This window comes from Myotis myotis, unplaced genomic scaffold (assembly GCF_014108235.1).
Source record: "Myotis myotis isolate mMyoMyo1 unplaced genomic scaffold, mMyoMyo1.p scaffold_m19_p_7, whole genome shotgun sequence".
In the NCBI taxonomy this organism is placed as follows: domain Eukaryota; kingdom Metazoa; phylum Chordata; class Mammalia; order Chiroptera; family Vespertilionidae; genus Myotis; species Myotis myotis.
In genome coordinates, this window is record NW_023416379.1 from 66,584,309 (window position 1) to 66,598,958 (window position 14,650).

The 14,650-nt window shown below is 39.2% G+C and overlaps 1 protein-coding gene across 1 annotated transcript in view; it reads left to right on the forward strand.

Moving 5' to 3' along the window:
- Positions 1–14,650, forward strand: part of COL9A1 (collagen type IX alpha 1 chain) — a 99,912-nt gene that overhangs the window by 58,139 nt on the left and 27,123 nt on the right. The window contains exons 22-28 of the mRNA XM_036317289.1: positions 197–250; positions 390–443; positions 575–628; positions 1,062–1,115; positions 2,354–2,398; positions 3,451–3,504; positions 3,608–3,661. Coding sequence (XP_036173182.1) covers positions 197–250; positions 390–443; positions 575–628; positions 1,062–1,115; positions 2,354–2,398; positions 3,451–3,504; positions 3,608–3,661 — 369 coding nt within the window. The remainder of the gene's footprint in view (positions 1–196; positions 251–389; positions 444–574; positions 629–1,061; positions 1,116–2,353; positions 2,399–3,450; positions 3,505–3,607; positions 3,662–14,650) is intronic.

A 14,650-nucleotide genomic window follows, 5' to 3' on the forward strand; every position in this document is an offset into this window, starting at 1 on the left:
TAAGTAAGTCTCCATGCTCCCAAATGGAAAATCATTTTTTAAAGACAATTTTTATAAAAAGATTTCTCGAGCTACGCATCCATAATAGAGCAAAGCCATTGGGATGAAAGAGGTAAGGTGGATGGCATCTTATAATTTCAGAAGTCTATCGGTAAGTAACTTTTGCTTAGAGTAACAACATTTTATTTTCTTACAGGGTGATCAAGGACAGCGAGGGCCTCCAGGAGAAGCAGGTCCCAAGGGAGACAGAGTGAGTTCAAATGAGTGTTCATCACGACAGGCAGCGTGATTTCCAGTGTCGTCTGCTGACTGTGCTCTCCTCTTTGACATGTCCTAAGTATTGTGATGATTGAGCATGACTTGTCTGCCCTTTCCCTTTTGCTCTGCAGGGTCCTCAAGGTTCTAGAGGAATTCCTGGCCTCCCTGGGTCCAAAGGAGACACGGTATGTCTTGAGCAGTAGTCATCAAGCACATTTTTCAAAGTGATTATTAACTCAGAATAAAACTTTAGAAAATAATGAAGGGAAGGAGAATGTGTTTCTAAGAGACAGTGTGTTTCTTTGTGTGTCTTTAGGGCTTGCCAGGTGTGGATGGCCGTGACGGGATCCCTGGAATGCCCGGAACAAAGGTAGCTGTGTGATTTAGTCCAAGAGAGAACAGGGCCATCTCTGCCCTGGCCAACCAAGCATAGCATTTCCATTACTCCATTACTGGGAGATTATTTAGCTGGTTTTGACTTCTTTCCTCCTTTTAATTTTATAATCAAGTGTTAATTCAAAATGGTTATTAGAATAGGATGCTTATTTGCTTGGTTTCAGAAACTCAGTAAAATTGTCCCATTGAGGAAAGTAGGCTGAAGGAAATTGTTTATTTTGATTGAATTTATATCCCAAGTCTTATCCCACACCAACCTCTGCCCCTTATTGGGTCACATTATAAAAATGCATGTAAGGTCAGCTGTTGGAATAATCCTTTTACCCTGAGTCCTTCCTTTTCTTAAAAGTAATACAGCAGTTCAGACAAGTTCAAAGATGCAATAAAAACATTTTTTCCCTTCCCAGGGTGAACCGGGGAAACCTGGGCCTCCTGGTGATGCAGGACTGCAAGGGTTACCTGTGAGTATTTAGTTCTTTAAATGCTTATTGGTTTACATACATATATTGATTCGCATGTATAGATATGAATTTTGGGGAGAAACATATTAAGTAAATTGCTAAGTCCTGGGGGAAGATACGATGCTTTAATTTACCTTTTTTTATATTTACATTTTTATACTTTTTCTCTGAGTAGCTAGTTCTTTTTCTAATAATATACTAAGCTTTAATTTTACATTTTACATTCCTCTTTAGTTCAATCTTCCCTATATCTTTTTCCTAACCCTGAGCTGTGGGCCAGGATCATATACTTTCTCCTACTTTTTTTTGTTTCCTTCATTGATTAAGGTATTACAAATGTGTCCTTATCCCCCCATTGTCCCCCCCCCCACATTCATTCCCTCACTGCGCCCCCCCCCCCCCGTGTCTGTACCATTGGTTATGCTTATATGCATGCATACAAGTCCTTTGGTGGATCTCTCCCCCTCAGCCCCACCCTCCCCTGCCTTCCCTCTGAGTTTTGAGCATCTGATCGATGCTTTTCTGTCTCTAGATCTATTACTTTCTCCTACTTTTAACCAGTTCTGAAGTTTTTGTTAGCAGCGTTGAGCTATAAGACAGTTGAGGGTAAGCTCAAGAACCATGTGAGACATAAGATAATCATTTCTGAGTATGTGCTATTTTGAATGATTCTAATTGGTGTTTCCCTGCATTAATGTGGCTAGAATTTCATGTGGATTATACCAGGTGTATTCTTGGCTCTTTGGAAACAAATGTTTCAAGTTAATAAGGGATAGTTGGTAATACCGAGGACTGGCCTCGAACTTATTTTCTGACACTTTAAAAATAATCAGAGAATAAATATTAGGACTCCCAATAGTATCAAATCTTAATTAGACCCAGCATTCTCCTGCCATTCTTTTTTTAACTTAAGCTTAACTTTTTTTCGATCAGTCTTTGTTTTGTTATTCTGTACATGAAATCATGCTGATAAGAGTTCCCCTTGACAAAATGGAAGTTAAAAATAACTAGTGTGGAGGTAGGCTTTGCTTTATGGGTGTTCAGACTTAACAAGCCAGATACAGTAAAGTCATACCTTCTAAATTGTTCAGAGTTGGAGAACTAGGAGAATCTTCCTCGCGCGAAATCTTCGAGGTTGTCATGATTCCCTCGGTCCCTGGGCAGTGTGCAGTAGGCTTGGCATGTCACCGATTCTCAGATAAGGTGATTAAAACTATGTTCTGCCTGCATTCTTTTAGGGTGTGCCTGGAATTCCTGGTGCAAAGGGTACTGCGGGTGAAAAGGTAAAAGAGTGAGCCTTTTAAATTAATGCTTTTTTATTTTATTTTTAAAAAAACTTCTTTATTTTATTAATACATTTAGTTATAATTTTTAATATTTACAGCCTGTCTTTTATTTTATATTTGACCGTAAGGAGACATTTAAAAAGCTTTAAGTCTTCAAATGCTAATCTCTTTGCCAGCTGCAGAGAGAATACTTTGACAAAGTGTTGCTGATCAGATTGCCTTCTTGACAGTGTCATCTTTTGCTACAGAAAGTTTTACACTAGTAAAAGTTTTACACAAGTAACAAAAGGAAGACATTATTAAGCCATACAAATTATACCAGAGAATATTATTATGATGGTTAAGCTTACACTGAAAAGATGTTAAGCATCTTGTTCACATACTGATCAACTAGTGCTTATATTCACGTATTATTTTTAATAGGTGAAAGAAAAAATAGATAAAATGTGAATAATGTAGAAATTGGATACTATTAGATCACATAGCTACAGCCCTCCAATCATATTGGTCCACAGTGTGCTGACCAGAGATGTGCCTTGAAAACGGATGGTGAGAGATGGATGGGGAGATGGCGTCCCCAGAACTGTGCCTTCCTTAGAGCTTGCTGGGAGAGTTCTCAACAGCACATTCTCTCATATTTCCTCATGTTGACATAAGTGTTTATAATTATTCAAATGTCATTGTCAGGTAAAGGGCTCAAAAAGGTATATTGGAGGTGAAAATGGTAGAAGAAAGACATGTAGTTAATACAGTAAATAAAGAAAAATGCTCTCATATTCTTGTCAGGCTAAAGACATTTGACATTTGAACTTCATTTTTTTGGGGACATTTTTGACACCTTCCCTACACTTCTGGGAATAACAAAACACTATCCTGCATCTAAAGAGCTGTGATGTATCCACCAAGAAGGAGACTGTACAACCTCCCACGTTCTCAATGTCAAACCGAGAAATTAATGCTGCTGAAGTGTAAGACATACCCGGACTGGGTGAGACAGATGGATGATTATGCTTACTTACTGTCTGAATTATGCCGCATTTTACCTTTAGGGCAACACAGGTGCTCCAGGGAAACCTGGCCAATTGGGGAATTCAGGCAAACCGGTAAGATGCCATAAGTTCTTCCCACACATAATAACCTGTTGTAATCACTAAACAAAGGATTGAGGAATGTTAACTTTTTCTCTATCTGCTTTCCTCATAACAGGGCCAACAGGGGCCGCCAGGAGAGGTGGGACCCCGAGGACCCCGGGGGCTTCCTGTGAGTATTCCTTTCCTAAAGACCCTCCCAAAGTGCCTTCTCAGGGCTTTGCTGGGCCCTCATTCACTCATTCATTCATCCATCCATCCATCCATCCATCCATCCATCCATCCATCCATCCACCAATGCCTCCTGATGTGTGAGCATGTGCTAGTCTATATGGACAATGAAATGGGAAAACTATTTAGAACTACAATGTGCTTGTGTTTTGAGAAAGTGGAAACAAAAAGGAACTATTTAAAAAAAGCATGACAACCTTTTCTGCTCTCATCTCATGTTAAGGAAATATTTTAGGGTGATAAAAAACTAAATCAAGAGAGAATTCATATACTATATAATTCACCCAGTTAAAGCATATAATTTATTTTTAGTATACTTATAGAATTGTGCAGCCATTGCCACAGTAAATTTCAAGACATTTTTATCACCCCCAAAAAAGAAACTGTATTCACTTATAGTCATTCAACTTTCCCCCTAATCCTCTCAGCCCTAGGCAATTGCTAATCTAGTTTCTACCTTTAAATATTTGCCTGTTCTGGAAATTTCATATAAATAGAATTATGCAATATGTGGGTTTTTAAATGATTGGCTTCTCTCATTTTGCATGTTTTTAAGCTCATCTATGTTGCACGATATATCAATACTTCATTTTTATTGTTAAGTATTATTCAATTGTATGGCTATACCAAATTTTATTCATCCATTCATTCATTGATGGACATTTGGGTTAGTTCCACTTTTTGGCCATTACGAATAATGCTGCTATGAATATTTTTCTACAAGTTTTTGTTTAGATATTTTTTCATTTCTCTTGAGTACATAACTAGGATTAGAATTGCTGGGTCATGTGGTCACTATGTTTAATCTTTTGAGAAACTGGCAGACTTCTTTCAGTGTAAGTTTGCAAATACCTATGTTGCAGCAAATATAGCAATGTATATATTCTCAATAGACACAACTTAACCCTCAGAGAGAAACTGATTAGGAAATTAAACGTTATGCACTTCAATTTAACTTTAAAAAAATTCTCTCTGACCTTCTAAGTCAGGGGTGGGCAACCTTTTTGTGAGTGCGTGCCAAAACCAGCAAAATCTCTGACTCAAAATTCTTCTGCGTGCCAACCCTAATTTTTTGAGAACATGTTACGCCTACTTGATATCTCTTAAGGTGTATGTATGTGAAGAACCTTGAAGAAATACTAAAATTCATTTGAGCGACAAAAACACAGTATATGATGATGAAAAATACATTTATATTTAATGTATGCATGTACACTGATAAATCTGACAGAAAACTTTATGACTCCGTTTGATATTATCAGTGGGAATTTTGCTGCTGCATCACGGATGACAGAGATTTTACATCAGGTTTATATTTCGTGACCTTCAGAGATATGCACGAGCTACTACTTTCATCCGTCAGGCTACTCCTATTACGAGACTTAACCAAATTCATCACTGAGAACAAAGATTCACAAGCGTATGTGGATGAAACCAAAACACTGGTCGGATCTAGGAAGGCAGGGAGAGTTAAGGCAGAGGCATAGAAATTGCTCTTCCCCTCTCTCGTCAATCCATGTCTATGGTTTTTAAGATAACTTGTTATATAAAATTATTTATTTATCTAAGATGCACTTACACTGAATTTATCTGAAAAATAAAAAAAGTCGATATTAAGAAAAAATTGTAAATGGAAGATTGTAAGAGAGGGTTTTGCGTGCCAGCAAAAGTTACTGGCGTGCCATGTTTGGCACGCATGCCAGGGGTTGCCCACCCCTGTTCTGAGTTCTTTTTTTTTTTTGAAAGCCTGCTGGGCAAGAAAAAGAACTCCAACTGGGAAAACAGAAACATTTTCAATCATTGTTACTTATTTCTCGAGCATGATGAATTAGGATTTTCATGCTTTAGGAAAGTGAAATATTCCGGGAGTCTTGTGACATGCGAGTGCTCTCCCTTCTCACAGATACCTGTCAACTGACCTCTACCAGGTGGTTTCCATTAGTTCCTCTGCAGCCGCAGAAACCAGGTCCTGCTCCTCACTGTGCTCCTTGCTTCTCTGTCTCACTCCTTGCTTATCCTTTCCTTCTCTCTTGCTCAGAGCCTGTGAATATCTAGTTAAAATACTTCCATTAGACTGTCAAAGGAATGAAGTTACAGCTAGGTCACACTTCCACAGCGATGAAGATGCTATGTGACTGGTTTGGAAAGACTTAACAGTGTGGGAGAGGGCACGAGAACTTTGAGAATATTGACTATTATGTCTAGTTTTCACTTGATAGAACAGAAAACTGTATCGAGGAGCATCTGCTGTGTGCCAGCACCATGCACTGACACAAAATCTGATACAGGGAGAGAGGGCCTGGCCCATCACCAGTAAAGTGCCACAGGATGTATAAAGCAAGGAATGAGAGGCAGAACTGCAGAAGGAGGCAAGGTGGTGTGTGTGTTTAATATTCTCATGTGAGGAGTGGCAGATCCCAGAGGAAATTATGCCTGTGCAAGGTTTAAGGTTTTGATTTTTGAGTTTCTGTGAGTCCAAATTGTTCCTGTCACTGAGGCTCAAAGCTTTGGTATTCGTCTTCACATTTCCTATGTCCAGTAGGACCTTTTGCTTCTACTGCCTCCTTTTCTGAGCTCTCTTATATTCCACTCTTCCTTTCTTAGCCCTCCTTTTCCACCCTGGCTCAGATCATTCCCTGCTGGTGGGATTATTTCCATCGTCTACTGATTGGCCTTCTCAGATCCAGTCTTCGTCTCCCAGTGTCTCCCAGCAGGGTACTTGGTATTATAGCTGGGATGGGCCTTCGTTCTCCAGGACTCTTGCACATTGCAGGGTGTCTGCATCTCTGACCTCCACCGTACAATTCCAGTAGTGTCCCCACAGTCATGGAACAAACAAAAATGCCAAACACAATTCCGAAGGCCCGGGAAATGGCAGCACTCCAAGTCTGCACACACCACCCAGCTGCTGGTCTTCCCAAAGCGCAGCTTCCATCATCCCTTCACTTAAAAGTCGTTAATGCATCTCCCCTGAAAGTAACAGAAAGTACAACAGCCTAAACCATCTGCTTATGCCTGGGTTTACTTGCATTTCTGCCTTGCTCAGAGCCTGTGCTCAGGTCCATGCTAATTGCCCTGTACTCTCTGCACTTCGCCACCCTGCCTGCTTTCTTCTGTTACACCTTTCTTCTCCATTCCTCTGGCTCAACTTCCCATGTGCCTCCTGAGGTGTAACTGAAATGTGAATTCCACAATGAGATGATCTCTGATTGTTTCCTGTCCCCCAGAGAGACGTGACCTCTTCTTATCCTGAAACCCGTCACCCTCGGCCATTTCCACCCCACGCTGTGGAAACTGCCGGAAGGCAGGGACGCGTCTGACCCACCTTCTGTATCTTACATCTCTTTACTCAGGGTCTGCCATAAAGTAGTAAATATTTCTTGAAAAGAGCCAAATTGGAGGTATCGTAAATGTTGCTATGCTGCTTATGCAATAATTGACTTCTCGCCTGCTATAAATTTTTCAGGAGTGTCATGAGAGGTTATAAATATTCCAGTTCTGGAGCAGAGCTTCTACACCAAATCTCCTTGCTGAAAGATACATTTGTTCTTTCATTTTACATCATTAAATTCAGTTTCATAGACAAGTTCACACATTTTCAACTAGTCCTCACAAGTCGGATCAGTCTTTCTTGCAAATCTCACACGGAGAAGCTGAGTAGAAGGAATGAAAACCCATTTCTAATGTGCTCTGCTAATGGATCAGAGCTCATTGGAACCGTCTTTGAAATTAAGTGGTATTCCCCCGTTTCCCCATCATTGTTCCATTAGCTTTTGCCAATACAACAGCAAAAGATATTGAAGTTTTTTGGCATCTCCTGTGGTTATATGTGAACATATACCTTTACCACTTGGACCAAGCTTCTGGCTCTCACCATGGCACCTCACTTGGTTTATAACTGGGTCTGGGTGGCTCCTGGTTTGGAGCAGACAAATGGTTGGGGCCTCTGGTTTGGTCCTACCATGATGTGGTTCCCGGTCCCTTCCCTCTTCCAGGCCGCTCGGAACGAGCCAGGGCCAGTTCTGATCTCATGATTCTCATGATTCTTAATGGGAGGAGTGCCATGCTGGTCTCCTTCCAGTTTTCTGAAGATTATATAGTCCTGGGGAAGCCTGAATCATGTTTCTTTTTTTTTTTCTTTATTGATTAAGGTGTTACATAAGTGTCCTTATCCCCCCATTTCCCCCCTCTGCTCCTGTCCTCACCACCCTGGTGTCTGTGTCCATTGGTTAGGCCTATATGCATGCATACAAGTCCTTTGGTTGACCTCTCCCCCTTACCCCCACCCTCCCCTGCCTTCCCTCTGAGGTCTGATTGATGCTTCTCTGTCTCAGGATCTGTTTTTGTTCATCAGTTTATGTTGTTCATTATATTCCACAAATGAGTGAGATCATGTAATATTTATCTTTCTCTGATTAACTTATTTCACTTAGCATAATGCTCTCCAGTTCCATCCATGCTGTTGCAAATGGTAAGAATTCCTTCTTTTTTACCGCAGCATAGTATTCCATTGTGTAGATGTACCACAGTTTTCTAATCCACTCATCTGCTGATGGGCACTTAGGCTGTTTCCAAATCTTAGCTATGGTGAGTTGTGCTGCTACGAACATAGGGGTGCATATATCCTTTCTGATTGGTGTTTCTAGTTTCTTGGGATATATTCCTAGAAGTGGGATTGCTGGGTTAAATGGGAGTTCCATTTTTAAATTTTTGAGGAAACTCCATACTGTTCTCCACAGTGGCTGCACCAGTCTGCATTCCCACCAGCAGTGCACTAGGGTTCCTTTTTCTCCACATCCTCTCCAGCACTTGTCATTTGTTGATTTGTTGATGATAGCCATTCTTACAGGTGTGAGATGGTACCTCATTGTTGTTTTGATTTGCATCTCTTGGATGATTAGTGACTTTGAGCATGTTTTCATATGTCTCTTGGCATTCTGTATGTCCTCTTTTGAAAAGTATCTATTTAGGTCTGTTGCCCATTTTTTGATTGGGTTGTTTATCTTCCTTTTGTTAAGTTGTATGAGTTCCCTGTAAATGTTGGAGATTAAATCCTTATCGGTGATAACATTGGCAAATATGTTCTCCCATGCAGTGGGCTTTCTTGTTGTTTAGTTGATGGCTTCTTTTGCCATGCAGAAGCTTTTTATTTTGATCCTAAAGGCCTGATGCATGAAATTCGTGCAAGAGTTGGCCTTCCTTCCCCCACCCCCCACCCGCTGCCGGCACCGGCTTCCCTCCAGCATCAGCTTCGTCCGAAAGGTCATTCAGAAGGATGTCCAGTCTAATTAGCATATTACACTTTTATTATTATAGATAGTCCCATTTGTTTATTTTCTCTTTAGTTTCCATTGCCCTAGGACAGTGATGGCGAACCTTTTGAGCTCGGCGTGTCAGCATTTTGAAAAACCCTAACTTAACTCTGGTGCCGTGTCACATATAGAAATTTTTTGATATTTGCAATCATAGTAAAACAAAGCCTTATATTTTTGATATTTATTTTATATATTTAAATGCCATTTAACAAAGAAAAATCAACCAAAAAAAAATGAGTTCGCGTGTCATCTCTGATACGCGTGTTATAGGTTCACCATCACTGCCCTAGGAGCTGTATCAGTGAAGATACTGCTTTGGCATAGCCGAGATTTTGCTGCCTGTGGATTCCTCTAAGATTCTTATGGTTTCCCATCTTATGTTTAAGTCCTTTATCCATTTTTAGTTTATTTTTGTGTATGGTGTAAGTTAGTGGTCTAGTTTCATTTTTTTGCATGTATCTGTCCAGTTTTCCCAACACCATTTATAGAAGAGACTGTTTTGATCCCATTGTATGTTCTTGCCTCCTTTGTCAAATATTAACAGAGCATAGTGGTTTGGGTTGATTTCTGATTCTCTATTGTATTCCATTGATCTATATGTCTGTTTTTGTGCCAGTACCAGGCAGTTTCGAGAACAGTGGCTTTGTAATACATCTTGATATCTGGTATTGAGATCCCTCCTACTTTGTTCTTCTTTCTTAGGTGAATTATGTTTCTTAAAGTGCCTCCCCTACCCTATTATCAACAGTCTCAAGCACAGAGGTCCCCATAGGGTATGTTGTTGAGTGATTTCAGCTGTCTTCCTATCCTACCCAGGCCCCGGAATGTTACCCCTGTCAATAATTTATGAAACAACTGTGATAGTTATAGTTTAGACAGATTTTTATCTACCTCTGTGCATGAGGGGATATTTAAACCTACACCAGAGAAAAACACAAACTATATAATTTTGTGAAATTGAATAGATTTAAAAATATCATAGTGGCAAACCTAAAAAGTATTATTGTGGTAGGACTAATGTGAAATGAGATTTTTTGAAGTTAATATGTAAATGGTATGTAAAAGCAACAATTGATAGAAATTATAATTGGTCTTCTGGCTTAATCAGCATTCTTTTTGCCAAAGAGAAGCACTTAGTATAGTAATTTATATATTCCATTTCTAAAATTGGCAAGGTACTAAGGATAATGTTTATCCTTCAGCTAGTTAGCATTTTGGGTAATCAGGCAAATACAATCACCATCACAGTCTAGAGCAGGGGTGGGCAAACTTTTTGACTCGAGGGCCACAATGGGTTCTTAAACTGGACCGGAGGGCTGGAACAAAAGCATGGATGGAGTGTTTGTGTGAACTAATATAAATTCAAAGTAAACATCATTACATAAAAGGGTACGGTCTTTTTTTTTTTTTAGTTTTATTCATTTCAAACGGGCCGGATCCGGCCCGCGGGCCTTAGTTTGCCCACGGCTGGTCTAGAGTACAATGAAATTAAAATCCATTTTTTTTTTTGGGGGGGGGGGGTAAAATAATTATGACAATGCAAGTATTTTTCTGCATTATTTTAAAAGTCTAGTAGTTGCATTTTTTTAAAAGGGAGACTTCCAAATAGAATTATTTTTTTGTATTTATTGAAATGAGTATTTCTGAGTAGCTTCCACTATAGCGAGTCTTCAAATAACATCAGTTTATTCAACATCATTTCCTCATAACATTGATGAGATGCCATAGGAACGTAACTCTCGTTCATATCAATTAGCCTATTGTAAGTATCCTTTTATTATACATTGCTTCACCTAAAATTGCAGAACCTACTGATGATGTTAAATGAGGATCTTCTATGCTTGTTTCTAAAGAAAGTGCCCTCCTACTAATCCATGATCTTAACAGAAATTCGAGAAATGAGGACCAGAGACTCGTTTTGTCCAAGCACAACTTGTGCTTTTAAAGAAACATGGGAGAGTTGAAAGGCAAAACACATGTAATCAAACACACAATTAAAAAACAATTTGACTGTTTTTAAAAAAAAATATATTTTATTGATTTTTTACAGAGAGGAAGGGAGAGGGATAGAGAGTTAGAAACATCGATGAGAGAAACATCGATCAGCTGCCTCCTGCACACTCCCTACTGGGTATGTGCCTGCAACCAATGTACATGCCCTTGACTGGAATCGAACCTGGGACCCTTCAGTCCACAGGCCGATGCTCTATCCACTAAGCCAAACTGGTTAGGGCTTGACTGTTTTTTTAGTTTTTGGATAAAAACATGGATAAAAATAGTAACACTTCTGTAAACTTCCTATGAGCCAGACACTGTTCTAAGTGCTTCATGCATCTACTCAATCCTCTCAGATAGGTACTGCTTTTAATCCCCACTTTCTAGATGAGGAAACCCAGGCACAAAGAGATTGCGCTGTGTGCCGGGCGTTAGCTGATGCCGGTGAGCCAGACTTCAGGCCTGGCAATGTCCGCACCTCACCTCTACCCTCAAATGCCTCCCTGCTCAAATCAAGGCTCCACAGGATGGTTGTTATTGGAAGTTAGCTTGCCAGATTCCAGTGGTACAAGACATATTAACAAATTTTCGTATTTATAGAACTTTTGTAAGTGAGCATTTATCAAAAGTCTAAGTAAAGCCTCGTAAAGACAGACAAACACAACGTAAGCCCAAACAGATTCTTTTTTTTTTTTAAATATATTTTATTGATTTTTTACAGAGAGGAAGGGAGAGAGATAGAGAGTCAGAAACATCGATGAGAGAGAAACATCGACCAGCCGCCTCCTGCACATCCCCCACCGGGGATGTGCCCGCAACCCAGGTACATGCCCTTGACCGGAATCGAACCTGGGACCCTTCAGTCCGCAGGCCGACGCTCCATCCACTGAGCCAAACCGGTTTCGGCCCAAACAGATTCTTAAGTCTTACCCCAAGCCTACAGTATCAGAATCTGGGGGAGAAGGGTGGAATATGAGGGGGAACCGAGAGAGGAACTGGTGGAAGATATCCAGTGAAATACATTTCTAAAAAGGCCTCCGGATTCTGATGCAGAGCCAAAATCAGGAATCACTGATTGAGGGTCTGAATCTTTTTTTTTACAGCCTTGCTTGGCTTCTTAAGGAGGGATGAACTGGCTGATGTGTCTGAACATGTCAGAGATATACTAGGATGTGGTGGCACAGAACATCCAAGAGCAAATTATAGCCTTTTATTATGGTGCTTACATTTTTAATGGTAGGATTTTGCTTTTTCCCTCCTGGTTTCTTCAATTCTCTTATAAAAAAGGTTATAACTCTTATTGTCATGGGGTGTGTAGATATTAGCCCCTGGGCAGAATAACCATTTCCCTACCAGCCTCCCTCACCCTCATCTGAGAATGTGTTTATCATCACAGCTGTTGAAATGTAGGAGATTTAGCATTTATTTAGCACACTTGTGGTTACCAGGTCAAGGTTAATTGCTCTCTGCAGAATGTGTTTAGTTTACTCTATCTTTTTAGAGATTACTGTGTATATCTTGATTATTCATGTTCATTTTAGTTACAGGTTAAATTCCAGAACTTGGAGAAAGATCATGCATGTTTTTGGAATACCTAGAAATGTTAAGAATGGCCATTAGAAAATCTTGCCCTAACACTTTGTTTGTAGCTGTTTGGTCATTGTTGTAAAAACAGTCACTACTTTTTTCCCCACAGTGAGATGATTTGCATAGAAATAAGTATGTTTAGAATGGCCAAGGATTTATAGGATGGAAGTGAAATACAAAAGAGGAACCATATGCTATATATGTGCAGTAACAGAGGAGTAAATGCCCATAATCTCACTGATCCTTACCCTGGTCCTAAGTGTGTTGGGCTTTCGTGTGTACACAAGTTCAGCAGAGCAGGCTGTCTACACTAGGGTTCTGAGCCATTCATATGTATTACTAAGGGCCTGCCAGTGGTTGAAAATATTTATGAACTGACTAATAAGAGCTCACCAAAGATAGAGAAAGTAAGATTCCAGCAGAGAAAATCCTTGTCTTTGATTGGAAAGATAATTAATCTCTCCAAAAATAAATGAAAGGTTATACAATCCTTTATTTTGATTTAGCCCTTTCATTGTGAAAGAGAAAAAAGGTATTATATTCATCATCTTTATTTTGGGTAAGATGGCATAATGGCTCATTTATTTAGAAGTGAATGCTTGAGGTTGTGTCAAGAGCTGAGTTCTCCCCTTCTGATATGATTAATTATTTTCCCCACCAATGACTACTAATTGTCCTGTGAATTAAAGTCATGTTAGCCCAATGACATTTAGGATATCATGATGCAGTTCAGAAATTATTTGAAAATGCCAAAAGAGCAGATATACTGAAGAAAATCTGTCTTAAACTTTGAAGTGCCGGGCCAAATTAATGGCTGGAACCTAATTTTCTATTTATAGATGAATAGAAGAATCTATCACAGTGACTGGTTTTTGTTTAGACTTATATCATAGGCACTGTTTCTGGCTTCCAAGCTTCTTACATGGCTAAGGACCAATGTGTTATCCAAACTCATACACTAGTCAGGTTGCTTATATAAAAGGTTTGGAAAGTATTTGCCCTGGCAGGATGGCTAAATTGGTTGGAGTGTCGTCCTGTACACCAAAAGGTGCTGGGTTCAATTCCTGGTCAGGGCACATATCTAGGTTGTGGGTTTGATCCATGGTAGGGGCTTGTACAGAGGCAACTAATTGATGTCTGTCTGTCTGTCTGTCTCTATATATATATCTGCCCCCCCCAAAAAAAAATCAATAAAAAGATTGATTTTATCCTTGGGTAAGGATTAAAGAAAAGAAAAAATTTTGGAAAGTATTTAAGAGGATTTCATTTAAATCACCTATAAGTCATATGAAATTGCTGCCACAAAATTATACCTCACAGCTAGAAACCTGTAATTTGGCAAATATTTCTTAACTCCTTTAGAGAAATTGAAAATTCAGTAGGTTTATGGATCCTGACACCTTGTTCAACTTATAGATGAATGAATAGCATATAGGTCAGATCGGGATAATCTTATCAGAAGCATTTACAAATATTAAACATTAATATGAAATTGTCAGGCCATTTTAAAGAAAAACAAACTTTCATTTTTAAAACACTGTCCATTGATTATTTATCTAATAACCTCAGTGTTCAGCTTAGTTGAACATGCTTAGAAATAAAACAAGCTTTTATCAGACTGCATAAAACTGTATGAAGTTCTCAGGGAAAGAAATCGAAGAGTTCCTGTGTCTCCTCAAAGTTCTTAATGTTTCAAATAAAAATCTAAATTGGCTCAGAAAATGAAATTGGTGTGCTGCTTTTGGTGTATCTTCATTATAAATTGTACTTTCAAAGTGTTTAATCTTTTAAGACACATTTCAGACATGAGTAGAGCAAAGAATTTTCAATTCCAGAAACTATAAATTTCTACTATCTATGTCTTTTCAAAGTTGCAATAGTAATTTAAAGGCAAACTTTTCTGTCTTTGTCTCTTTTTCACTCTTTTTAGGTTCAAGGTCATTTGCCAGATATTGCTTTAAAATGGACTGTTTACTCTGAGTTTTAGGCATTGTGTGGAATTCAAAAGTAAAGTACCTACATCTCAGGAACAC